The following is a 25,737-nucleotide window of genomic DNA, read 5'->3' on the forward strand; positions in this document are numbered from 1 at the left end:
TTAGAGCTCGTTAATTCATTCTTTAACCGGCTACCCGTCAGTGGCGGGAATAGATGAAGAAAATTTTGGATGCTTCGATAGGTAAGAAGGTGATGTCGGTTAAAACGGTTGAGGTGTAAAAAATTACAAGTAAGTGAATTCCTAATCAGTAATTCCGATAATTTAATTTCGCAAAGGAATGAATTGGACGTATTTCTGCCAAACGGAACTATATGCATTACGACATGAGCCCTGAGACCCATAAGAAAATATGCATAACAGGGCTCACGTTATGATGCAAATAGTTCCGTTTGGCAGAAATACGTCCAATTAACAATCCACTAAGTCACATGGTAATGTCTTGGAAGGACTAATAACTATAGAGCAATAGAGGATAAAAGGTTCTCTGGCGCAAAAATTGCCTTCAAAAAGATGGATATGCAACCTTACAACGTTCATATCCGAAGTCATCGCACAAATTCCAGCGGACCCCTTCCAAGAATTTTTGTTACTTTTTAAAGACGTGACGAGGACGTGCGACAACACTTTTATAAAACAAAAATAAATTAAAAAAAAAAACTGTCGAGGAGTCTCAAATGCCGTAAACTAAGACCAGTTTTAAGGTGAATTTTACATCAGGTTAATTTTTGAAAGCGATGTCGGACGGAGATAGTCCTGACACTACGTGCGATTGGATCAATAAAAGAATGAAATAATAGAAATGATAGAATGAAATGGAATCGGGACGTGCGAAAACAGCTGAAGTCCATTTTTCCAGTAATTCAGTTTTTTTTTGAGTTGCTAATACTTTTAAAAAGTTGATACAACCATAAAAGTGATGAAAGTACTCGTTTCGGGATTAACTTAACCCGGAGACGTGTATTAACGCCACTTTCGTGGTTGCATCTAACTCCGAAAAGTATTCAACTCAAAAAAACCGAAGACTGGAAAAATGGACATAAGCGGTTTTCGCGCGTCCTGATTCAATGGAGAACAAGGAAACAAACCAAACTCACCTGGTGTAACCCTTTTTCAATGAGTAAACAGAACATGACAGGGACACTGGTAACTGAAACACAAGACATAAGGGAATGAGCACATTTATGAAGAAATGTTCGTTTTCAACGGCACCGGAATCTGTTTGATATGGTTTAGAGTCTGCTTAAAAATTGCAAGCTAACTTACAAATAGGCAGGGCCGGATTAAGGGGGTGGCCACATGGGCCGCGGCCCATGACGGCAAATTTAGAAGGCCGCAAATGTTGCAATTTTTTCAAATGTAGGTATTAAGAAAAAAATCTGATTTAGAAAAAAAATCATAAATGAGGAGAGGCGAAAAAATCTCTCATATCCTGAGAGTTAAACTATAGTAATTTCTAATTTGTTCGTCTTTCAGTGATACAAGAGACAGCGCCTTTCATTAGTCTAGTTGAGAGAGAAACCAAACACGCAATTTGGCCTGGAGCGGCGCGGCGCAGAGAGCAATGATGGCGAGAACTTGAGATGGAAAGGAGAATCCTTATCGGCGCACCGGTCAGCATGCAACACATATTAGCGCCTACCAGACTCCATGAATAATTCACGCATTGCGTCAAACGTATAGTGTGGTCAGCAGCGGTTGGCGTGAAACTCATGGTGCCTACAAGACTGCACGAATACTTCACGCATTGCGTCAATAACAGTGCGGTCACTTGGTCAGCAGCGGTCAGCGTTAAACGCATGGCGCCTACAAGACTGTAGGGGTACTTCACGCAATTCGCCAAACACAGTGCGGTTGGCGCGGTGGCGGAAATTAAGATCATTAGACCACACTCATATTTATTCTTATTCATAATTTTTTCGTTCTTTTCTCATAAATGAAAGGCATCGTCCAAACAGAGATAGGTCTACGGAACTTAATTTTCGAGCAAAGTTCCGTGAACTTCTGATAGTGTTGACAGGGCTTTCACAAAAAATGTGCCAAACGCGAGTAAACGCGTCTTATGTACCCCTCCTCCTCCGGAACGTTCACCTGGTGGTTTCTATGGATGTTTCAAAACGAATGAGATGGGGCGGCAAAATACAGGCGGCCCATGGGCGGCAAGAAGGTAAATCCGGCCCATGGGCGGCAAGAAGGTAAATCCGGCCCTGCAAATAGGTACAGGCAGACGAAGAGAGGTTGTTGCGATTTTTAGATAGTGGCTTATTTATTTCCTAATTAATAGACACGTAGACACCTAAGCGACAAGTACCCTGTATAAGACATCTTATGGCATTTCTTGCAGCCAATACCGAAATACCGTCGTATTGGCAAGAGAATCACTCCCACAGATCTATACTTGTCGAGGGCCCTCGTGATTTAAATATCGAGGGAGAATAGTTTTAGTAGAAAATTTCGCAGGAAACAAAAAAATGAAAGTCTACAAAATAGACCGAAATTTTATATTCTTGCTCAATTTTTCTTTAATGTTTTTTTCTTTTTTTCCGTTCCTTTTTTCACTATCAATGAACTGACCTAGCCTGTCCAGGAGGGAGAATTGTTGTGCCCCTTTTTGAAAATGCAGGGATTTTGTTCAAATCTGTCCCAAACAAAATCTTTTGATGAGACAATCCTTCAGTGAAAATTATAGCTTGAGCTAGTTTAAAGCTCATTTTGACAAAATAGCATTGCAAAATTTGCATTTTTTACCAATAAAAAAGTGTAATATTTTGAATTTGTTTGGTTGTAAAAGCAACTTTAGTCGATCTTTTTCTTTCTGGGCCACAAACTCATCAGTTGATATTTAATTGTTCCTCGGGGATTAAGACAGGTTGTTGACACAACGATCTAGCTATGAGTTGTGATAAAGCGTTGCATATTATATGATTTCCAAATCCTAAGGGGGCTGCGGGAATTCGGAACCATACTAAAATCCGATTTCTAAGGCCCACTCCGTATTCGACTTCTCCGTTTCAAACACAATTTGACCTAAAATAACTGAGAAAAAAGCCTGTGGGACATATGCCTGTGACACCTTTAATGACGTTATAACGCGCGTGTCTTCAACAGTCTTGATTCCTGAGTAACAACAACTAACGGAATTATGCCCCATGAAGAAAATTAAAAAAACGATCGATTAAAGTTGTTTTTTTTTAACCAAACAATTTTAAATATTAGCATTTTTAAATGGACCCATATTTTAATTTGATTATTTAAACGGCGCACAGTGGATCCAGTCAATTAGAGAGGTCGGACATGAAATTTTTGACAAAAACTGCGAATTTTGATGTTTGTTTCGTCACATTTTAAAGATCAATGGGGTTCTAGCAGGAAATTTTACGAGGAAACCAATGGAACCACTTTAGAACCTCAAAATTTTGTATAAACGGAGTTATAAGCGTTTAAAGTTTCCAAATTTTGTCTGACCTCTCCTATTGACTCGATCCACTGTGCGGCGCTTGGGTAGAACTAAGGCGTGGCGGGGCTATTCACGGTAATATCTCAGTCAACATTGGCGACGCATTCACTGATGTGATAATAACGCCTTCCGTGATACAACTATTCGTACCCTATGGACGCGCGCGTTGCATACGCAAAAATTGAAGGAGCTCCAGTCGCTCTGATCCATGAAGCAGGGCACGCGGCGTGTGTGGAGCGCCTCGCGCCGCGCCGGTACGAATATGAAGCAAGATGAAATTATCGAATGAAAATTGAGGCGAAACAGGAAAGGATATTTTCCCACCACTTTCAGATACAAGGATATTATACGTATCTCACCGCCGCGCCACTCCGAGTTGTGATAGCAGAGTGTAGCTGCGTGCCCTGCTTCATAGGCTAGAGTAATCAGAGCGCCTTCAATTTTTAGAATGCAACACGGATGTCCATAGAGCTGTAATAGTTGCATCAAGTGTATTATTGATATCACTGTTCGCTGCTCGGATATCAATCCTGAAGTGTTGAGTAAAAACGTCGTATGGATACCCGACCGTGGCCTCTCCTCCGATTAAATACAAATTTCTGGAAAAACCTGTGAGCTCTTTTTTAAAGTTTTATAGCGCAATTTAATATAATGATTCTGAGAATTTCAAGGAAATCAATCCCAACTTTCTTCAAAACTCATGTTTCATCGGGGAAAATTTGGCAACGTATGGACCCTCCTTCGACGTTTTTCAGCGAACTTGATTTGGCACAGTCCAGCCCTGCCGTGCTAAGGGAAAATGTCGTATGAACATTCAAATGTTGCAAAATTTTCCCTGATAAAATAATATATTTTTCAGGAAAGTTTTGCATATTTTTCCTTGAAATTTTCAAATATTTTAGATTTCATTGCCGACAAAACCGGAGGAATCATATTTCCAACTTTCCCAATGAATTCATATTTTATCAAAGGAAATGTGGCAACGCCTGAAGGTTCATACGGTGTTTTTCCTCAGCACGGAAGAGCCAAGAAGGGTGTTCTGGGATATCTTGGATAAACTTTGCAACACTGTTTCGTGACCAATAAACATGGCTTTTTTTTTTTTTTTGAAGATCGCAGGAACTTTAGACTAGAAATTCACCAAACCATAAACGAACAAGATTCAGTGGCAATGGGAAAGGGGGATAGTAGAAAAATGGCAGAACTCACAAATTAAAAGAATAAGAGACGGGTGGAAATGGTGATGCCTTCCAGCGGCATCATCGAGCAGCACAGTGAACCATTGCTGAGGGTCGACCCGGATCCCGTACCTGATTGAAGGGACAGACAAATCCATTTAATGAGTTGGCAAGACACTTTCATTCAAATTATTTTTTAGGGGAGCCCACATAAAATTACATCCATGAGGGTCAATTTTAGAAAATGCACGTTCTGGTAGGTACTACTCCAAGAGAAAAATGTTAGCTAAAAACGACTCTCAAAATTTCATAACTTTTACACTTAAACTTTTTACAAATGTATTATTTGTCAATTTTAACCTTAAAAATTGTCAATTTTTAGAGCGAAATACTGAAAGCGATGACCAAAGAGCGAATCCTCATTCCTTCATCGCGGTATTCTAAAATTACCACCCCTATATTTTCTTTTTTATGAGGAGAAGCTATAGCCAACTCCATAGCTTGAAATGTATACAGAATATTCTGCTATTAGAAGAGAAAAATTGGGAACTTTCAATTGGAAATTATCTTGACTACTTTTTCAAAGAAAAAATAAATGATGACAAAAATCCTACATCGTAGCTAACGGAGATATGTGGCTTTGCATTTTGGCTATCGGAGATAACCAGAAAATTAAGCTTGTAGGTGTAATAACAGAATATTATTTTTCAAATATCCTTCTTAAACATCATCATAACTTAAGTCAGCGCCCAGAAGTACTTAAAGCGATTAGCAGAGATAAAATGAGCAGAGACTTTAATAGGTATGTGAGATGCCAAAAAATATAGGTGTGCTATTATCCTTATCATGTTAGCTGTGGCGAACCTAGGCAATATTTTTTCCTGCGTGTTTAGTATTTCCTCATTTGTTCAGTGACTGGACACTGATCTGCTCAAAGAATTTGTTTTCTTTTTAAAATTCAAGTCCAGGACGGACACTTACTTGATGAGATTTTCCAGAAATAGGCGTACACTTCCCATGAACAAAAGTAGAAATGCCCAATTTATCAGCCCAGAGAAGTTTCTGAAGCGGAAGCCCAGGAAAAAAGTGAGTCCCTTGGTTTGTGACATCTGGAAAAATTCAGAGAAAAATTCATTGGTTCATAGTTTGGCAACATAGAAAAAGTATTTTCGTGAAGCTTCGACGCTAAGAGTTAGGCTGATCACAGCATCAGTCTGAAAATGATGTATCGTCATTTTGTGATTTCTTGGATGAAACAAGTTCGGCTTTATGTACGGTGTGAGCAAACCCGGATTCCTTCATAACAAAATGGTCATATTAAAATCCAATGCTTCAAGCGGTGATTTGTGAAGATGCCTGATGCACTCTCATACTTAGAGACAACTGCCAATGCACGCACAAGCTCAGGCTCGCGGTTTGCCTACCTTAAAACTGAAGGCGAATACACTCACGAAAATGCACGCAGTGTTCGCTGATTGTGAGCTCGATACGAGTTCTGCTCAATGCTCACTTCTCGACAGTAGGACACCCCTCTCCACTCCCTCCTCTCCTACCCCTCACATCCCCGCCTCCCCCTTCCCTTCCCTCCCCCTCCTCTTCGCTTCGAGAGGTATTGAACCTCTAAATGTGGCCAAAATTAATGTTTCTTGCAACAAAAATTGATTTTTGATGGTACCTCTAGATTCAGCGTTGAAAATTATTGAGAGAATGTATCCTGCGTTTTTTCGCCATCGATTTCGAGATAATAGAGACTAACGGGGAATAATAGGGGAATAATGGGGGCCCCAGGGAAAGCGATTTTGGAAAACAATTTATAGTATAAAAACGTCTTTTTTGACCCAAAGAATCGACTCCTTCAATATTCGTACTTAACCTTGGGACACCCTGTGCTCCTTGAAATTCCTCCTCTCGAATCATTTTTCGAGATAAGTCTTCAAACAGCATCAATGTAATGAACCGCGTTAAAAAAAAAAAAAAAAAAAAAAAAAAAAAAAAAAAAAAAAAAAAAAAAAAAAAAAATGGCATCGGTATCAAGCACTTATCTAGCGGAGTATTTTAGAGAATACAGCGTTAAAAGTGTAACAATCGCAGCAGAAGCGATGACAAATCAAAACAGCGGTGATCTTGAACTTTCGGCGGAAAGGACAGCCGCGCAGCTATCTCGGCTGTGTTGTCGCCTTCTCAACAGACCTCTCTATAATTATCAATCAATAACTAGACCGCGAAACTTCATACCTCGAATAATTTCGAAAATTCCTCTCATCATTTATTTTTTCGAAGGGAAACAGAGATAACTTTTTTGTCTAAAATCTTCACACACAAAATTCCAAGGAGTGTCGATGTCGAAAATTAGTCGCATTCCAAGACGATGACCTAGGTGTCTCGTGTTCGAGTCTAGGGCACAGAAACCTCTAGACAGCAGGCAGTCCTTTACAGGATTGACTGTTCCATAGTTCAGGTTATTACCAGACTTAGATTATTTTCGATTTTTGTAAGTCTACAATTTTCTATCCTACCCACAGATGAGAGGTAACACAGGGAAGTCTCCAGATTAAGGCGTACTTTGCCGGATTCCGTGACAATTTATTTTTACTAAATTCGCCCAGGACTATCGGGGAATATTCTTGCCCTCCAATCAAGATGCTTAGAAAAAGTTTAAATTGAAGAAGTAACCACTGGTAGGCAAATACAACAGAGTCTCGAATATACGCGATTCGGAATATCCGCGATTTATTTTTACCAAATTCGCCCAGGACTATCGGGGGATATTCTTGCCCTGCAATCAAGATGCTTCGAAAACTTTAACATTGAAGAAGTATCCATCTGTAGGCAAACACAATAGAGTCTCGAATATACGCGATTCGGAATATCCGCGATTTTTTTCGGTAGTCCCCCGGCGGATCGATACTGATTCTAAAAACACATGGAAAAAATCGCAGCCCGAAAAAATTGCAATTCTATGGTGCAAACCTCTTTAAAACATATCTTCCGAAAATCATGTTTGCTCAAAACACTCCTCTCGCTCGAGGTAGTGTATTCATCGTTAACTATAGTTACATTTCTATCTAATATTGGACAATTTTTATAAAAGAGCCTTTTAAAATACAGCTTTTGAGATCACTTTCCTTTACTAAGTAGAAATTGGACTTCATTTTTTAATTAGGGGCCACAGTACCTAACTCATATTTAAAAACACTTACCTACATATAGAAACTAATGACACATATGTTGTTTCTAAAGTGAGCTGGAAATAGTAATTCCCAATGGCAAAATGTAGACCAATTAGTTTCAGATTATTCGCGGATTTCGAGTATCCGCGGTAGCCCCAGTCCTTAGAGTCGCGGATATTCAAGACTCAGCCAAAAATGTCAATAAAATCAAAATCAATAGAACATAATAAGAAATACGAATTTCACTAAACCAAAATAAATATATCTATTACCATACCATTTTAACCATCTACCAAAAATTAGTATACCAAAGTAATGTAAATAAAAGGAAAGTGATAATAAAGAGAACAAAATATTAAGCTAGTTAAAAATTTAAAATTGAAACACCAATATTGTTATAATAAATATATATATTATTCATTAGATTGTAATTATATTAAAAACAACAACAAAATCAATTTTAAATTAGTCCATTACAATAGTGTTATTTAACTTAATTTTTACAAAAATAAGAAAGATTAGATTTCTTTTATGGGGAGATAAAAAAAATGTTTAAAAAAAAGTAGCACCGTGACTATTGTTTCAAAGATCAGACTTCTTGTCTTCCATAAAAGATGTCCTCTGACTGATGAACGCCAACAAAGGCGTCTTATGCAACTCGAAACGCGGACCCTAGGCAGGCAGGCGGGTAGCAGTGGCGTGGCGTGAATTGCGATGTATCGATTGTTATGCCATTTAAACCTATGGTAAAGAATCGATTATTACGGTGTTTGCTGCAAACAACCTGGGTATCGATTTTTTTCCATAGGTTTAAACGGCATATCAATCGATATATCGCAAAGCACGCCACGCCACTGGCGGGTAGAGCGGGGCGGACTCAACATTGTATGCCGTGCAAAGGAAAAACACCGTATGGACAGTCGAGCGTTGCCAAACTTACCCCGATAAAATATTCATTTTCGAGAACGATCATTTGTTGAATGATTATTTATTTACTTTTTTCAAATTCAGATGATGTTTTACAGATTGAATTGCGACAGCAATTCTTCAGAAAATTGGATGAAAACATTGTAACGTCGCTCTGAAAATTCGCATTTTACAAGAGGGATATGGCAACGCCTACAGGCTCATACGGTATTTTTCCTCAGCGCGGCAGCCGCGGTCCGTACACGCACAGTGGATCGAGTCAATCAGAGGGGTCGGACATGAAATTTTTGACTAAAACTGCAAATTTTGAGGCTTATTCCGTCGTATTTTAAATTTCAAGGGGTGCTTCTAAAAGACAATTTGATGAAGAAACCGGTGGAACTACTTTCCGAACCTCATAGTTTTGTATAAACGGAATTATAAGCGTTTAAAGTTTCCAAATTTTGTCCGACCTCTCCTATTGACTCGATCCACTGTGCGTCGAGGGAACAGGTTGTCTGGCTCCGGATGGTCAATCGAAGTTTAGAGCGAGCACGGAAGTTGAGCGAAAAAAGTGCGCGCCTATTAACTTCGATGTGTATGCGTCTATTTCTGAAGGTCACGTGGGTGAGTCAGGCAGCAAGCCGGCTACAAGAGCCACGCTCCAAACTCGGACGAATGAGATTTACGTTTTCTCAAGTCCGCGCGGTCAGTTCCGAGTGTTTTAAGGCAAAAACACGAGCACTTGATACATTTTTGGCGTGATTTTCTTAGTCCACCCCCGAACTTTTGAATCGCAGAAGTTCTAATACGCGTAGGTAATGGCCGCTTTCATCACTTTCATATGAACTTTTTGCCTCGCGACAAAATTGGAGCTTTAAACGTTCGAATTTTAAATTTTCGGAAAACTTATCATTGGCAGAACTAGGAATTTTAACGGGGAGGCAGAAGGACACGTCATCAAGGGGAAGTTCAGAGGGCCGATTATTGAAATTCATAGACAAAGAAGACAAAAGAGATATGGAAGGATCCTATTGGTGGGAGCGGGTGGTTGCAATGGACAAAGAAGGTATAGGTAGGCAATAGATTTAGTAACGGCAAGCCAAGAAGGACCCGATAGTTAGTCCATCATCTTCTCCCTTAGTCTTGAGGAACCACTCATTTCAACCAATAGGCAAGCTCTATACTCCCTATGTCTTCTTTGTCTATCGCTTTGTCTATCAATTTCAATAATCGGCCCGCAGAGGGCATAGATTGTCACCCCCATTACAGAACACGATAGACTGCCAATCAAGTCGGCACAGAGAGACATCCCGTCACGGAAGGCACAGAAAGAAACCCCATTGAAGGTGCAGATTGAAAGACACTCTATCGAGGGAGGGAAAAATGGAGGGAGGGGGGTGGTTCATCATGTGGACGTATTTATGCTAAATGGAACTATGTTGCATGCAAACCCTGGTAAAAATTGGCGATAAGAGCTGCGTTTCAAAATACCATAGGAATTCTTATAGCCGGCCAAAGAAGGCTACAGAAAATCATATAGCTGGCTGCAGAATGCGGAGAAAATCATACTGCCGGGCTATACGAAGCGATAAAAAATTATGCAGCCCGGCTATAGTTCCTATCACCGGGCTTTACACTTTATCGCCTGGCTGTTGCTTTTTCGCCATCGATTATAAAAGGCTATGAGAAATCTGTGCAGAAATTCGTGTGCTTTGGAAATCATTAAGTTTGATACGGAACCACCTTAATATTTACAAAACACACATTATATTTTCTTTTAATACATATTTTTTTTCATCAATTAAAATGAGAATAATCCATACAGGATGTGCAAACATTTCAAAATCATGAGTTGAATAACGCTGACTCCGCCAGATTAAATATTAGAGCCTAACACAAAGCGGAGCGGCGACGCACTGGCGCCTACAAACCTAACAGGGATACTTCACGCATTGCGCGCAACGCGTGAAGTATCCCTGTTAGGTTTGTAGGCGTCAATGCGTGTTTCGCGCTGGCTGCCCGCCTGCCACGGCGCTTGATGCAACTATTTCACACCAGAGGTATTGCACGGTATCATACAAAACTGAAGGCACTCTAATATATTAGTAATGGCAGGCATCCATCAAAAGTACGGAGCTTTCCTCACAAAATAAATCAAGATACTACGGCCCAAAAAGAGAGCAGTATTCCAAAAACTCACCAAGTCCTAGCATCCGTAATTAGTAACGTTTAGAATACACTTTATCGCCTGGCTGTTGCTTAGTCGCCATCGGCTATAAAAGGCTATAAGAAATTGTGCAGCTGCATGGGTATAGAAGCTATTGGAAATCTTACCTACAGCCGGCTGTAGGTCTATGGTATTATGGAACACAGATTTTACTGCCAATTTTTACCAGGGAAACAAATGCATATAGTTCCTTTTAGCATAAATACGTCCATATCAAAGAGGGCACAGCCAGATATATCATCTAGTCAGGCACAGAAAGGCACCACACCAGAAGGGGGGGGGGATAGAAAGCTACCCCATCGACTTCATTCGGAAATTATTACTTCGCGCATTGGTTACACAGCTGGGACAAAAGAAAAACCAAAATGCTGATCCAAATTAAAACGAGTAATCTAAAAAACTAACCAAAAATACGATACTCAACAGAGCTGAGCAGGACCAATTTTAAGAGAGGGGGGGAAGCTGAGGGGCCGAGACCCCGGGTGGCAGCTTTCAGGGGCAGCGAAGTATGAAAAAGAAGCAAAGGATTTAAAAAAAAAGGTGACCCATTTTTTTTTTTTTTTTTTTTTTTTTTTTTTTATTTTTCATCTCTTAATTTAAAAGCAAAGACTAAAAGGTCATTTTATGTTCAAATCCAGGAACAGCAAACGGTTTGATAATTCTAGGCGGGATGGTTCTAGGCGGGAGTTGCAAAAAAATTGAAACACTACAATTGACAATATGGCATGTGCATTTTTCAACATTTAGATACTACGACAATTTAGTCATGCCGGTTTATTTTCACGCACACCTCTGTTCACCTTTCCACCTGTGTAATCAACTGCCAATAATCAGAAATTGCGCGTGCTAATTTGAGACGACGCGACGGGCGCGCATCCTCGACGTCATTTTAATCAATATTTTATCATTCCTCTGACGTCTTTCCAAAGTGGACTTAAAACGGTGCGTTCCCCTTTATCATTCCGTGTTTTTAAAGGTAATTTATTTATAGGTAGTTTATCACCTCCAGTCATACATTTGTTTATTTCAACTAAAAATGCCTAAGCCGGTCGTTTCTCTGAAGAAGCTTCTTGATTATTCTTGAACAGTTTTCTCCCTCCAATTTCCGCTTTGAACGTGTTTTTTACCTGTCACCACGAAGGAACCCTGGAACTTGTGGATTTACAAAGGCCATCTCAAATATTAAGTTTTCCCTGCTTCTTTTTACCAGAAACTAAATATTACATAAAGTTTAAAAACTATGAGAAGACCCCCTACTTAGCATAGATGCACACGTATTCACATTAAAAAAACAGGTGTTTTATGTCAAATTAGTGGAAAGAAGGCCGCAGAGATTCTACCATCCTCGTGTTTAGGTACATTGAAAATAAGGAAATGCAAGTTGTCAAATTTGGGGATTTTTTATTTTTAGCCCCTACCTGCATTGCGGCTCATCTCCCCAGAGGCGGTTTGCGCCTCTTGATCGTGGACTGTTTGTAAAATCATAAAACTTGGTTTGTGCTTAACATCATTAGCATGACACCCTTAGAGTGACACGCTACCTTCATTATTATATGTCATAGAGCACTCTAACAAAACCAGAGTATACAGAATCATAAATATATGATTTTGTGCACTTATACTCAGGTTTCGTCCCCTCCTCAGCCGAATTTCGTCTCTTCCAAATAATGTATCAAGCTGAAATAATGCCTTTTTTTGGCTTATTCAGCCCACTTAATTTTCAGCTTTCAACATTGAATGGTTATCAAAAAATAAAGTAAAATGGAGTGACGAGAAGACAATAAAGTAAAATGGAGTGAAAGGGGGCGGGGACTCGATATCTGGAGAGCCTCGTGGAAGGTATCTCCGAAAACCGAGGAAACAAGGTCACTGGCGATCCTTCCTAATTCTGAGGGGGTGTTTTCTTTCAAGCTTCAGCTTTCGAGAGGACTCCACTTAAGCATCCATACACCCAAGTAGCATTTTGCAACGAAAAAATTGCAATTTAAATGAAATAAAATTTCCAGATGATTTCAACTTTCTTGCAAGAAAATTGCAATTATTTTACAACATCTGACCCCCTCATTGTAAAAAAGTTACAATTTTTTTTTTGCAAAGAAATTTCAATATTGACGACCTTTAAATTTCAACCCCTAAATTTTCCGGGGAAATTATAATAATTCGAACCCATGCTCACCTAATGTCCTACGACGTTTAGCAGCATAAAATACCGGACGCCCTTGAGTGGGCTTGAACCCGACCCGCGAACGTCATAGCGGAGCACTCTTCCACTGAGCTACAGGGAGCTGATGATGAGTTTGGTTGAAATCACGCCTGTTATTAAGGCTGTTATCGCATGCATTGCGTCAGTGCGTGGCTCAACATTCATCATAGATTTGATTAACGCCGTTTTTCTCAGGCTTCTTTCTTTTGCCTATTATTTATTTTTTTCGTGTTATTTATGTTTTTCATATTTTTTTGTCTGATTTTTTTTTTCGATATCACGTAATAGGTACTCACACTAAATTTACACCGGTGTAAATTACACCACATACTAACTTGAGAACTTAAAAATATTTTCAAAACTTTCTTAAGGAATATTTTTAACATCATGCATGTTTACAGGCAATATTTTTGAATTATTTTAAAAATATTTTTTGTAAACATTTTCAAAATATTCCTTTAAAATGTTTTAAAAATATTTTGAAAATATTTTACTTACAATATTGCCATGAAAATATTTTGATAAAGGTGACAATATTTTCAAAATATGTTGGGCTATATGGGTTAGGTGAGACATTTAAGTCGAAAAAACTTTAAAACAACTAGAGAATTGGATGCCAGGCACATGGCGTGAATTTGTTACAACATGATTGCACCGAAATTGCAGTCTTTATAGTGCCTTGAAAAAGAAGGTTAGGCAACAAGCATAATCTACATTTCTTGCAAACTTATTGCAATAAAATTGCAACTTTTTAAGCGCCTTCAAATGAACGTATAGGCAACAAGCAAAAATTGCAATCAACTCACAATCCATTGCAATGAAATTGCAATCCATGCTACTTGGGACATTCTACATATATTAACTGAGAGGCTTGGAGGACAAGGCGCATAAGTGCAGTTTCTGCTATTTTGAGAGATGCGTGTGTGTTTGAAGTTTCGAAATTACATGGCTCCCTATGGCGGATAGACAGTTCAAACTGACATCTTAATTCTTAAAAATTAGAAATTGGAAGCGATTTTTTCTCAGAATATGCATTAAGACTAGTTTTACTTGAATTCATTCTTAGGTACTTATGTCAATTTTTTCAAAAACTGCACTGATACGCCTCGTCCTCCAAGCCCTTCAACTACCCATGTTAACATCATTTCTCACGGAAAAAAGTTTCCCGGTAGAACGATAGAGATTCCGCTGATAATTAACGCGACCTGAAATCACCTTGGGGCAATCGAGAATCGTCCTTTTTTCGACCGAAATTTCACTTCTTTGATTTTCTCATGTTCCTAGGAAAAGTCCGCTCGCAGAAACACGGGAGACAATTACACATAGTTTGAATGGTCTCAGGGTAGGAATTATTCTTTTAGCGTCCCCATGCTGAACTTTTGTTTAGCACCCCTAAAATGGGTGCTATCGGGAGGAAGGATGTCTGATACACGAACCCCCACCCGACCTGAAGGAAGATGCTAGGTAATAGGAAAATAGTTCAAATTCACCTTTAAAAAGCATGATACATGACAGTTTACAGTTGCCCAACTGCAAACAGTTTGACGCCAGAATAAAACTGGTTTTGGAGAGATGCGACAAAAGACGCGTAGGTACTTAAGTTTTAGGATGCTCGAAAATTTTGTACCCCTCAGGATGTTGCGCTCCTGGACTATAGCCTATGTAGCCCGAAGGTACCCGGCCCTAAATGATCTGAGACAGTTTTCGCGTAGCCTTTTAAGACCCGGCTTTGTCATATTTGCCACGAGTTTAACCCGCGGTTTTTCACAGGCACCCCGAGTGCCTATCAAAGTTTAACCGGAGGTTAAGCCACTCGGTTCCAAAATGTCTCACCAAAATCGAAAATGTCAATAGTACCATAAAATGTATCTTACAAGCCCCGAAGCCCCCCAAAATAGTGTTCTTAATTCAACTTAGAAAAGAGGTTCACTTTGGCCAGAGGTGGTAGAACCGGCCCTGGCAGAGCCCCAAAGCATTACGTAACGAAAAATGTAACATGTTGAAATCACACCCTCTGCAACCCCAATAGTCTTTTCCTGGGGCGGAGTAGGTAATGAAGCAAGTTCCAGGGTTAGTGATGAGCTTTTGCGTAACGACGCGAACTTACGGTTTATCCGGCTGCGAGTGACGAACTTTCGCTTCGATCTGTTGGATTTCCTCCGCCTGGGTGACACTCTTGGCCCTCCGCCTTATGAAATTCTCCTCTTCAGGTCGCGGTGGCATCCTTCCGAAGTTATCACCAAACTTTCCCGAGAGACTAACGCGACGGACTATCCGTTCCGATTTCAGCGAGCACCCATAACTTTTTCGACTTTTTAGTTCCCGATTCTGAGGCCCGAAAATGGGCGCTGAGACGAGCTTGGGCGTCCGCGAGTGATGGTCACTTTGAACTAGATTTTGTCGCGCCTCTGACCTTCCGCATCTGTAGTAACGGCACGGGGAAGATAACGACACCTATCCCGCGGTTATCTCCGTTTTCCCCTGTCCTTTCCATCTCTCTCTGACGCGTCTTATCTAGACCCGTGTGCTTTTCCCTCTCTGCTCGTCCCTCGCGCGGTGTCGCACAGTGGATCGAGTCAATAGGAGAGGTCGGACGAAATTCGGAAACTTAAGGAGCTTATAACTCCGCTTATGAAAATTTTTGAGGTTCTAAAAGTGATTCAATTGGTTTCCTCGTGAAATTTTCTTCCAAAAATACCCCGTAAAATTTAAGATGTGACGAAATCAACATCAAAATTTGCAGTTTCACACCGAAAAAAAATTCTCGGCGTTTTTACCAAGGTTCGTTGGTACCTTTACCATCTCACTTTTTTTTACCAATTATTGGTAATTTTACCAAGACAGGCTGATGAGCTTACCTATAAACCGGTATTTTTACTGTTTTTTTCAGGTAAGAATACCAGTTTTATTGGTAATCAATTCCCGGTAACTTTGCCATTTTATCTCGGTAATTCTACCACAGTTGATAAAAAATATTGGCGTTTTTACCAAGATCCAGTAAAATTACCGGGAAAATTCAATAATTTTACCGAGATTCTCGGTAAAACTACCAATTCCATAAATGGTAATTTTACCAAGAAAAAACTGGGATCAAATAGAACCCTGAATTGTTGGTAATTTTATCTTTTTCTTAGTAAATACACCGAGATTTTTTTTTTCAGTGAGAGGTCGGACGAAATTTGGAAACTTAAAGAGCTTATAACTCCGCTTATACAAATTTTTAAGGTTCTAAAAGTGATTCCATTGGTTTATTATTAATTATTCAATTTATAAAAAAGTTTGAGGCTCTAAAAGTGGGCCCATTGGTTTCCTCGTGAAATTTATTTCTAGAGACACCCCCGTAAAATTTAAGATGTGACGATATCAACATCAAAATTTGCAGTTTCAGTCAAACATTTTATGTCCGATCTCTCTGATTGCCTCGATCCACTGTGTGTCGACTGACGATTAAAGTTCATCGGAAACTCCATGCTGGAGTAGGATTGTTTACGGTCGTGTGAGCACGGGAGACCCCCGATCTCTCCTTCCAGCTGTTGGGTCTAGAACGGTAAAAACGATGAGGATGACATTACCTCTCTGCCGTGCTAAGGAAGAACGCCGTATGAACCTTCAGGCGTTGCCAAATTTCCTTCGATAAAACACGAATTTCCTGGTACACTTATGAATATTTTTCCTCCAATTTTTCAGATAATTTTGTTCGCAATTTTACCTACAGTTCCTGAAAATTTCAAGGAAAAGTATTCATAACTTTCCTCAAAAATAAGCATTTTAATGAAGGAAATTTGGCAACTCTCGAATGTTCATACGGCGTTCTTCCTTAGTACGGCAGCTCTGGCCTCTGGCAATGAGGCAAAATTCTTAAATTGGATCCTCAACTCGAGGAAGCTATGGTCGATCAATCAATGAGGTTCTTGCATATGTGGAGGATTTGCGATGTAGTTACTTTGGCTGGAATAGTTACTTTAATTAGCTTAAAATTTCGCGAGAAACACGCGATGGTGCCACTGGTTTTCTCGTAAACGAACTCCAAAGCTAAAAAAACAGCTCTTAAAGTTGAGGCTTCAATGGAGGGGGTATCGCGCTAAGTTAAGAGTCCATGTGCATATCAAGTCAAACTGTCCATGCTAAGATAGGGTCAAAGATATTAGCAGGGCTACCACTTTGTTTGAGGATTCCAAAACTGAAAACATGGCAACCCTGTTAATGTATTTGCTCAATATGCTCCGTATCTTTGCACGGGCAGTTTGATTTGACGTAGCCGGGAACTCTCAGTATAGCGTGGGATATCCCCTTAGTTACGGCCTCAACTTTGCGAGCTTTTATGAGCTTTGGAGTTCGTTTCAGAGAAAACCAGTGGCAGAATCGTGTTTCTCGCAAAATTTTACGTAAGAGATTTACGTACCTAAATCGCATATCCCCCACACATGCAAGAAATCTATTCGTGGATAGTTTCCGTGACGAATGAGCGTAACTCCATTCCAAGGTTGCAAAATTGGCTCGAACAATTTTCAATTTTTCATGAGAATGCACCTGTGTAATCTCCGTCCAAAATGTGTCTGCTTTTTGCACGAGGTATGAAGCAAAATCGGTGAAATGTTCAGTTAGAAATGTCCAAGCTTCCCCCGGTAAAAATTCAAAACGCATGCGAGAGAAAATTTGGCAACATTGAAATGTATGTTACGTTCTTTTGTGGTGGAAACGACGAGGTGATGATTTCTGGATCTTAGGACATTTTTTCAAAAATCAAGCCCTAGTCTGTCGCTTCCCTCTCGAAAAGAAGTAACTACATTTCGCTGTTGCCCAACTTCCTCACGCAAATTGCAATTTCACCAAGGGGGCCTTGGGAATTTTCCGCTAAAACTTTCACTGAGTTTTAAAACTCGTCGAACGTCACATAACAAGGAGGTACGTCAATTATTCGCACAAAGGGTTTTATTTCGAAACACTCAATATACAGTCATTCCGAAAGCTCGCCGCGAGTAAGGATTGCAATCTGTTTTTGTCTACCAATTTCAAATACATAATTCAATTTTCACTCGAGACGTAGGCTCAGGTACCAAAGGCATTTTAAAATCTTTTGCGGTCAAATAATACAGAAAAATACCTAACGGGCTGCATCGTAATGTGAAATTCAGGGATTTTTTTTATTATTTTTTAGAAAATTTCCTAAAATCCAAATAATAGACTATCCAATCGTTTTCGTTTTATTGAAGGTCCGCCTCAAATTCTTTCATAAATTGTGACCGCTCACGGTAAAAAGGGCCTCCGCGCGCGTGAAGGTGAAATTTTTAGTGGGACTACTTTCGTTTTCTGGTTCTAAGAATCAGATTTTGGGATTTCCGCGGGAGACGATACTATCTTGCTCCAGAAGAGTAAACTGTAACAGATTTAGTTCATTCATTCGCTCTTCAGATGTGAGGGCATAACTGTATTTTAAGTTGAACCCTGTTGTCCATAGGAACCAGTGCTCCTCAGGGCTCACGTGAAAGACGTAAGTGCTTACTTACGAGTGCGACGATTTTTGAACTTACGAAGAATGAGGGATCTAGATTGAGTTGAGCAAGGCGCCTTCATGCAACTATTCGTGTTCCACGGATGTGCGTGTTGCATATTCAAAAATTGAAGGCACTTCTACTTTTCTCATTTCTTCAGAGATGCGCTGGACGAGACTTGTCATGTTGCAGCACTCGAATGACAGAGTGCCCAGGAAGAGTATTACAAGATAGTGACACGTTGCATAATGCTCGTGCTCTAAACATTATAGATTAACTTTGAATGATTTTTTTTCGAAATCATGATTTATGATCTGCAATTAATCCCGCGATTCATTTCGTAATAAATTATGATTTGGTTTTAAGAATGGTTTGGTTTTTGGTTTTTTAAATTTGAAAAAGCATAATACTGAAGTTATTAAGATAATTAAGAAATTTTAAAATAATTAATTTAGTTTAAAATAAAACACTATCTTTTCAGCATAGAGATAAATAATTTAATAATTTTGATAAATAAAGCCTTATAAAATATAGCAATTTAACAGTTTACTAAAGTTTTAGACTAAATAAAACGCGACTAATTAGACGCGAGTTTTAGACTGATGTACGCGTTCGCTATCCCAAAATATGTGTAGAACACTCCATATGCGCTGGTGCCTAGAAATCACTGAATCTGGACTTTTTGAATAACATAGTTTCTTTTTTCCATGAAAGGTCACAGTCGTGAACGGAAGTATAGAGTACCTTTTGTAGAAAGAGTATAGCAGCTGAGGGATCCAGATTGAGTTGAGTGGGGAGCCTTCATGGAACTGTACGTGTTCTACAGATGTATAGGTATGCGTGGTCAAAAACTGAGGGCAGCCTCGCTTTTCAAATATTTCTCTAGAAATGCACGGGAGTTGTCGTTAGTCGTTGCACCCTAATAAAAATAGTATGTAGGTAGGGAAATCATTGCCGCCTCAATACTTGTACTAAAAAAAAGTGCCGCTTTTAGACTGGTCGCTACATTTCAAGCTTTCATGGACGTCCTCGTTTACAATTTTCAGAATATGAGTAGATTGAAAAAGCGGGAGCGCCTTCAATTTTTGAATATGCAACTCGCACATCCGTGGAGCACAAAAAGGTGCGTCGAACCACCACAGCAACTCGATCTTGTCCTCGTAAAGCGGGAGCGTCTTTGAATTGCAACGCGCATCTCCCAGATACATTGGAGCAAGAAAAGATACAGCACTAAAACTTATACATTTTATTAAAAATTTCGGGGAAAAGTAAATAATAAATAAATTGTACAATTTATCTTTAATTAACTGTAAATTTTTTTGTAAATTTTATTTTTTGTCAAAAATCACCCAAACCACGCGTTAGAGATCGGTCAGGGGGAAAGATACAAGTATAATATGATAATTTACATAATCTTTCTAGGAGTTAAAACAGAAAAATGTGTAAAAAACAAATGCATCGTGGCCAGTTTGCAAGTTAGTAAGGAGTTTATACTCAGAACATGTGATGCGATGATGCGATGCGCGCGTTTAGAAAAAGAGCGCTGATTTAAACTTTCCCGCCAGTATTTGAAAACACTTTTACAGCGGACTCTAGCGGACAGGTTAGCAAAGTGCGGACTGACTGCATGGCAATATTTTGAGGTTATATTTTCATGTTATCAATCAAAGTGATAAGTGATAGTGGACAGTGATAGGATCCAAGGATGATGATGCGAATCGGCTCAAGGCAGACTGCTTCTGCCCCTCAATTATCTAGTATTTCTCTTTCGTTACACCTGTAGTGACTGTGTGTTTCATGATTTTTCTCTTGTTTATGTTCTGCTATAATTATTGTTTTCACGGTGCTTTCCGTGGCCCCTTTTTCATGAAATTCGATGCTTATGTTTTCCTCTCTTTATACTATATTTTTCTTCGCGTATGTGCCACAAAATGTGTTCAGAAAGCTTCACAAAAGCTTTATAAATGATTTTACGAAAGGAACTAAATTGACTGCCACAGTGAATTAGTGTATAATAAATATGAATAATGGTACGGAACAAAATGTCAAACAGCTGCGTCGGACGAAGAGCGTCGCATGTGCAGAAGAGATTCAAAAACAGGAGACGCAATTAAGAAGTGCTCAACCAGATAAACCGTGAGTATATCTAGAAATTTACTCCAAACTCCTGACTTGCATCGGTCGGAATATATTCTTCTCACTTGTTCCAGGCTTTAAGTCCTGTGATTTTACAAAGTAGGAATTGATACTTTCCTCCTTTACCTACTCACCTGTGATTTTGACCTGTAGGAGAAAGTGATATATTCCAATGAATCAGTTGAAGAATCAGCTAAACAGAATTCTGCAGAGTAAGGTTTGTGTTTACAGGGATGTTGCTCCTGAATAATGTAATAATTAATACTATCCTTCGGATTTGAATCTGGTTGAAATATGTACTTTCATTGGAAATTCCTCCTGCTCATTAAATTTCTGAAGAAATTCCACAGTTTGATCATTTTTCCTTTAACAATGCTTGCATATTGAATTGTATACATCCCCCACTCCCCACCAAAAAATTAAAATTTTAGGAAACCAAAAAAAATTCAAAATCAAACCCAGAAACACTCTGAGAATCACATCCCTGAATTGAAAAATTTTAGCTTCGTAAAGTGCCTTACAAATCACTTTTCTTGAGCAAGCCAAATGCATGGTATGAAAATGGTCATCTTTCATTCAATATTTTTTTAAAATTCTCTGATGAATCAGACTGAAAAATTTAATTATGGACCAGGCAGCAAGTTAAATTAACAGCAAAGTTCTGTCAATCCATTTATTAGCAATATAAGAACATATCAATCAAAATACTACTAATCATATCGTACCTTAGTAGTACCTATGATGATGCAACATTTTAACTTCTTGATTCATCAGGATTCATTAGGTAATTTGATATCATCATAATTGACGATGACCAAGTATACTTAGGTCACTGATACTATAAATAATTGAACCCTCTAATTGAATTTTTCAGATGTCACAAACCAAGAGACTCTCTATTTTCCTGGTCATCAGGGTTTGGAAACTTCACAGGATTTGTGAACTGGGCATTCCTACTCTTGTTCATGGGTGGAACAAGACTTTTTTTGGAGAACTTAATAAAGTGAGTGTTTTATCCCAAATTATTCCTGTCTAAAAATCTTGAAAAGAAAATTAAATTAAATTAAAAAAAAAGAACATGAAGCTAGTTTTTCAAAAAGAAGGAAAGTGGCTCCATAGGTATCTATAAATTGACTGCAGTCATGATGATTTCGAAGAAAAATCCTCAAACCTCTATCAATTACTTTGAGAGGAACACTTGAACCCATGTAAGTTTAACAGAAATGTACCAAGTTGTGCGTTGGGTTAAAAAAAAGAATGAATTCGAAGAATTTTTGAGTTCAGTTCAGTAGGTAGGTACTGGTAAATTTTTTCCTGTCAAAAATTCAAAATCTAGGAAAATTATTTTGAACTTGAAAATAGTTGTTAAACTTTGTTTTTAACTTTAATGCTTTTAAAGGAATGAAACATCAAACCTCTTTTTTTTTTTGGTTCAGCTTTATGCTATTTGGTGCTTCTCTGTTCAAAACTCAGTCTATTGTGATGACAATGTTGATGCAGAAAGATAATCCCAGAACCTTCGGATACTTTGGTCCTATTAATTTTTGATTTTACTTAATTGATCTGCCCTTAAATTTTACCACAGAAAAAAATAATTTGATTACTTATAAGTGAATTTTTGACACTTACATATCTTTAAGTAGTGGTGGCGACTTTGAAATGATTCATCTCGGTGAAAGAAATTTATGTAATATTTTTAAGAAAATAGTAGGAAATCAGTAGTGAACTTTTTATTTTTCTGTTTTAGATTCTTTTTACTGACCGTATGAATGTCTTAACTGACACTGAAACAGTCTCTATGGATGACCATCGCTGCCATTGTTTTAACCTTAATTCTTATGATCTTAATAATTGCCATAAGATACATTTATTCCTGTTTTTAAATGTGATTTTAAACTTCAATTCCGTTCTGATTGTTTGTGGGAAAAAAATCATGCCCTGGAGTAATTATTCCAAAATCAATGCGGTAAAATCCAAGTGACATGAGTTTGACTGCTCAGTTTCTTTAATTCCTAAGTGTATTTTCCAGGTATGGAATCAGAGTCGATCCCGAGCAATGGCTCATAGTCTTGACTGGCCGCAAAGAAGGAGGACCAGAGCATCCCTCTCTCGTCTTATTATTTTGTAAGTCTATAAAATTAAATACAATGATGATTTCAAGTTGTATCATTAAATTTTAATAATCTGTCTCATTCAGTATTATTTATCGGAGTCAAAAAATATTCCTTGTTGCTAAGATCTGTTCATTTTTTTTAAAAAAAAACACTGAAAAATGTGGTCTAAATTGTAAGTAATTAGGTGGTGAAATAGTGCTAGGTCAACACTATTCTGCGTTGGAAACAAGGCCAAAAAGTTCCAAAATTTTTCACTGACAAGTGCGATCCACTGATGATGTCTGATTGACCCAAAGTGTTATGGATCCCTTTATAAGAAACAAAGCAAACGTTTCGATCGCCTACAAACTGCGATCTTCTTCAGTGTAAAGGAACAACGAGTGGAAACATTTTACAAAATAGAAGAAAAAAAATAAGTTTTATATCGTAATGTAGTTAGTTAAGTTTTATATTATTTCTCATCTACATATAGTTTGCAATATTACTTGTTCAATTTATTTTTGGCTGGTAGCTCGATTTTTTAAATCAATTACCGTGTTATGGATCTCTGTGCATGACCCAAGTTTAGCACTCAAATTCATCTGCCTGAGCTAAACTCTCGCCCTTAGTCATGCACTGATCCTCATCAGAGCTCAAATTTTTTACTCAAATTGAAATTTTTGGAATTTGTCAGGCTTGATTTCCCCAAAAAATATTTTGGATCCAGCACCATTCTACCACCTTGCTATTTATTTTTTCTTGACCTCAATAATTTTAGCTTTTAAGCAGAGCAACATTACAAATTTAATAACTTTTTCCGTACTGAACCTCCACATGAAAATTCTTATGGTGATTTTTAGTCACACAAAAATACACACTCTATATTTTTGTATGCAATATTTCTCATTTAGGTCTCTTCTGTATAATGTAATTTATTCTTTCTTGAATTGTTGAAAACCTCAGCGCCTTTTTTCTCTCTTTTTTTCAAGTATTTTATCTTTTTGTCCAAGTTTTTATCTGAAAACTCAACTGCTGGTCTTTTAATTTCAGATGCTGTTGTGCCAGCCTTGACAGCCCTGTACATAGAAAAAGGAATGGCTTTCGTAAGTAGAACAAGATTGAGATACCATTAATATTACCTTTTCTTAAGTAGTATCAAAAACTGTTCAGGGGTGTCTACAGCTCTGAAAACCAGGAATGGAGAATTCGCATGCAAATTTTGTTGCTTCATCTAAAAGTGCTTTAAGAGCTGATTTTGTAGCATTTTTTATACTTTTTTTCTGATTTGGGAAATAGTATAAAAATAGATTTAAAAGTGAGAAAATGCACCGCTTAGTGATGTCATCTGGCGGCATTTCCCATTCAAACACACATATTTCAACAGATTAGATAATTTTGTCATATCTTCTTCAACAATTGTTCAATTCATAAACCAAGGTTACTCTCGTGTTCAGTTCACCCAGTAGTTTCCACTTAGACACAAAATTCATCAAATTTCAGACACCTGCAAATTCTCTATTGTTTGGAAATGTCACCAGGTCAGGAAAATGAGAAAAGTCAGTAAGTTTTGAGAAACAGACTGGAAATTGGAAATATTTTGAAATTTGGAAGATCATAAACGCTATCCACACAAACTGAGCCTCAACCTAGTCTGCCTTGTGGCTCAATGCTCTGAGTTACATTTTGAATAGTGAACAAGAGAATGAGAGAAATCAGTAATTTCAATTTTAGTCAATCGAGTGATTAAAAAGGAAGAAAGTAGAAAAAGATTCAGATGTATCTTTTTTGCAGTGAAATTGATGCCAAAAATGTTTCATTTTCACTCTTACAAGTTCACAATGGCAATTTGAATAGATAGTGAATTTTGATAATTTTGGTCCAAGAAACCTAGAAAAGGCAGGGATTTTATTTTCCCCAAGTGCGAAGATGTCCAGTTGTTGTTATACGTTATACATATCGACGGTGAAACTACCAAACCACGTATCTCGTTTGCGGCGTTTAAAAATCTACGCTCACATTTTATTTTTTTGAAGTAGACCAAATCAATATCATTCCTTGAAATTTTCACGGAATTTTCTCCGCACAAAGAGGAAAAATCACAGAAATTTTCAAGACTGGATGTTAAGTAGTTTTTCATTTAAAAAATAAAGTATGACAGGAAGTCTGCGACGTCGCAAACCGAGATACGTGGTTTGGTAGTTTCACCGTCGATATGAAAACACATTCATCTTTCACAACATTTTACTGAAGCCCAGCCACATTTTTCATTAATATAAAAATGAGGTAATAATGTAAAATAATATACAAATAAAGTAGTGAAATATATTCATCTGACGATCTCTCGGTATTTTCTCTTCAGAATATAGTATGAAAGTTTGAAAGATTTCTACCAAATACACTGGTAGACTATATTTAAATGTACTTAAAATTTGCATTAGTTTGGCAGATTTTGAAGTAAATCATTCAATTAAATAATTTATTCCGGAACCATGTAAGAGATCAAAGAAGAATCCTCAAAAGGTAAATGCTTGATTATGCACAGTAGAGAAATTTCTATTAACATTTTGTCTCATGTGTTTTACAAATTTTTTGCTTCCAGCACATCATCAGTCAGCAGGTCGGAATGATCGCTCATGTCGTAAACATCACAATTCTAGTGCTTATTCCAATGGTGTTAATCCATTCATATTCCACATTATTTAGTTTAAGTAAGTCAATTATATTAAGCAAGTTTTCTTGATGATTTTAGTTTCCTAGTTTTTAAAGTACAGAGAAGGATGAATCTCTGAATATCGACGGTGAAACTACCAAACCACGTATCTCGTTTGCGGTGTTTAAAAATCTACGCTCGCATTTTATTTTTTTGAAGTAGACCAAATCAATATCATTCCTTGAAATTTTCATAGAATTTTCTCCGCACAAAGAGGAAAAATCACAGAAATTTTCAAGACTGGACGTTAAGTAGTTTTTCATT

The 25,737-nt window shown here is 38.1% G+C and overlaps 2 protein-coding genes across 2 annotated transcripts; one reads left to right on the forward strand and one right to left on the reverse strand.

Annotated features, from left to right (window-relative positions):
• Nucleotides 1-918: 918 nt before the first annotated feature.
• LOC140225978 (diacylglycerol O-acyltransferase 1-like) lies at nt 919-15,471 on the reverse strand. The gene is made up of 4 exons (XM_072306029.1): nt 15,150-15,471; nt 5,515-5,642; nt 4,565-4,665; nt 919-1,048 (listed from the first exon to the last, which is right to left on the reverse strand). Exons 2-4 carry the CDS (start codon nt 5,640-5,642, stop codon nt 963-965), a joined length of 315 nt encoding a protein of 104 aa, XP_072162130.1. The 5' UTR covers nt 15,150-15,471; the 3' UTR covers nt 919-962.
• A 4,712-nt stretch (nt 15,472-20,183) lies between these two features.
• Nucleotides 20,184-25,518, forward strand: LOC140225977 (diacylglycerol O-acyltransferase 1-like). Its single transcript, XM_072306028.1, has 5 exons — nt 20,184-20,670; nt 21,545-21,673; nt 22,700-22,794; nt 23,814-23,866; nt 25,363-25,518. Exons 1-5 carry the CDS (start codon nt 20,555-20,557, stop codon nt 25,501-25,503), a joined length of 534 nt encoding a protein of 177 aa, XP_072162129.1. The 5' UTR covers nt 20,184-20,554; the 3' UTR covers nt 25,504-25,518.
• The last annotated feature ends 219 nt before the right edge of the window (nt 25,519-25,737 follow it).

The sequence above is a fragment of the Bemisia tabaci genome, unplaced genomic scaffold (genome assembly GCF_918797505.1).
Source record: "Bemisia tabaci unplaced genomic scaffold, PGI_BMITA_v3".
In the NCBI taxonomy this organism is placed as follows: domain Eukaryota; kingdom Metazoa; phylum Arthropoda; class Insecta; order Hemiptera; family Aleyrodidae; genus Bemisia; species Bemisia tabaci.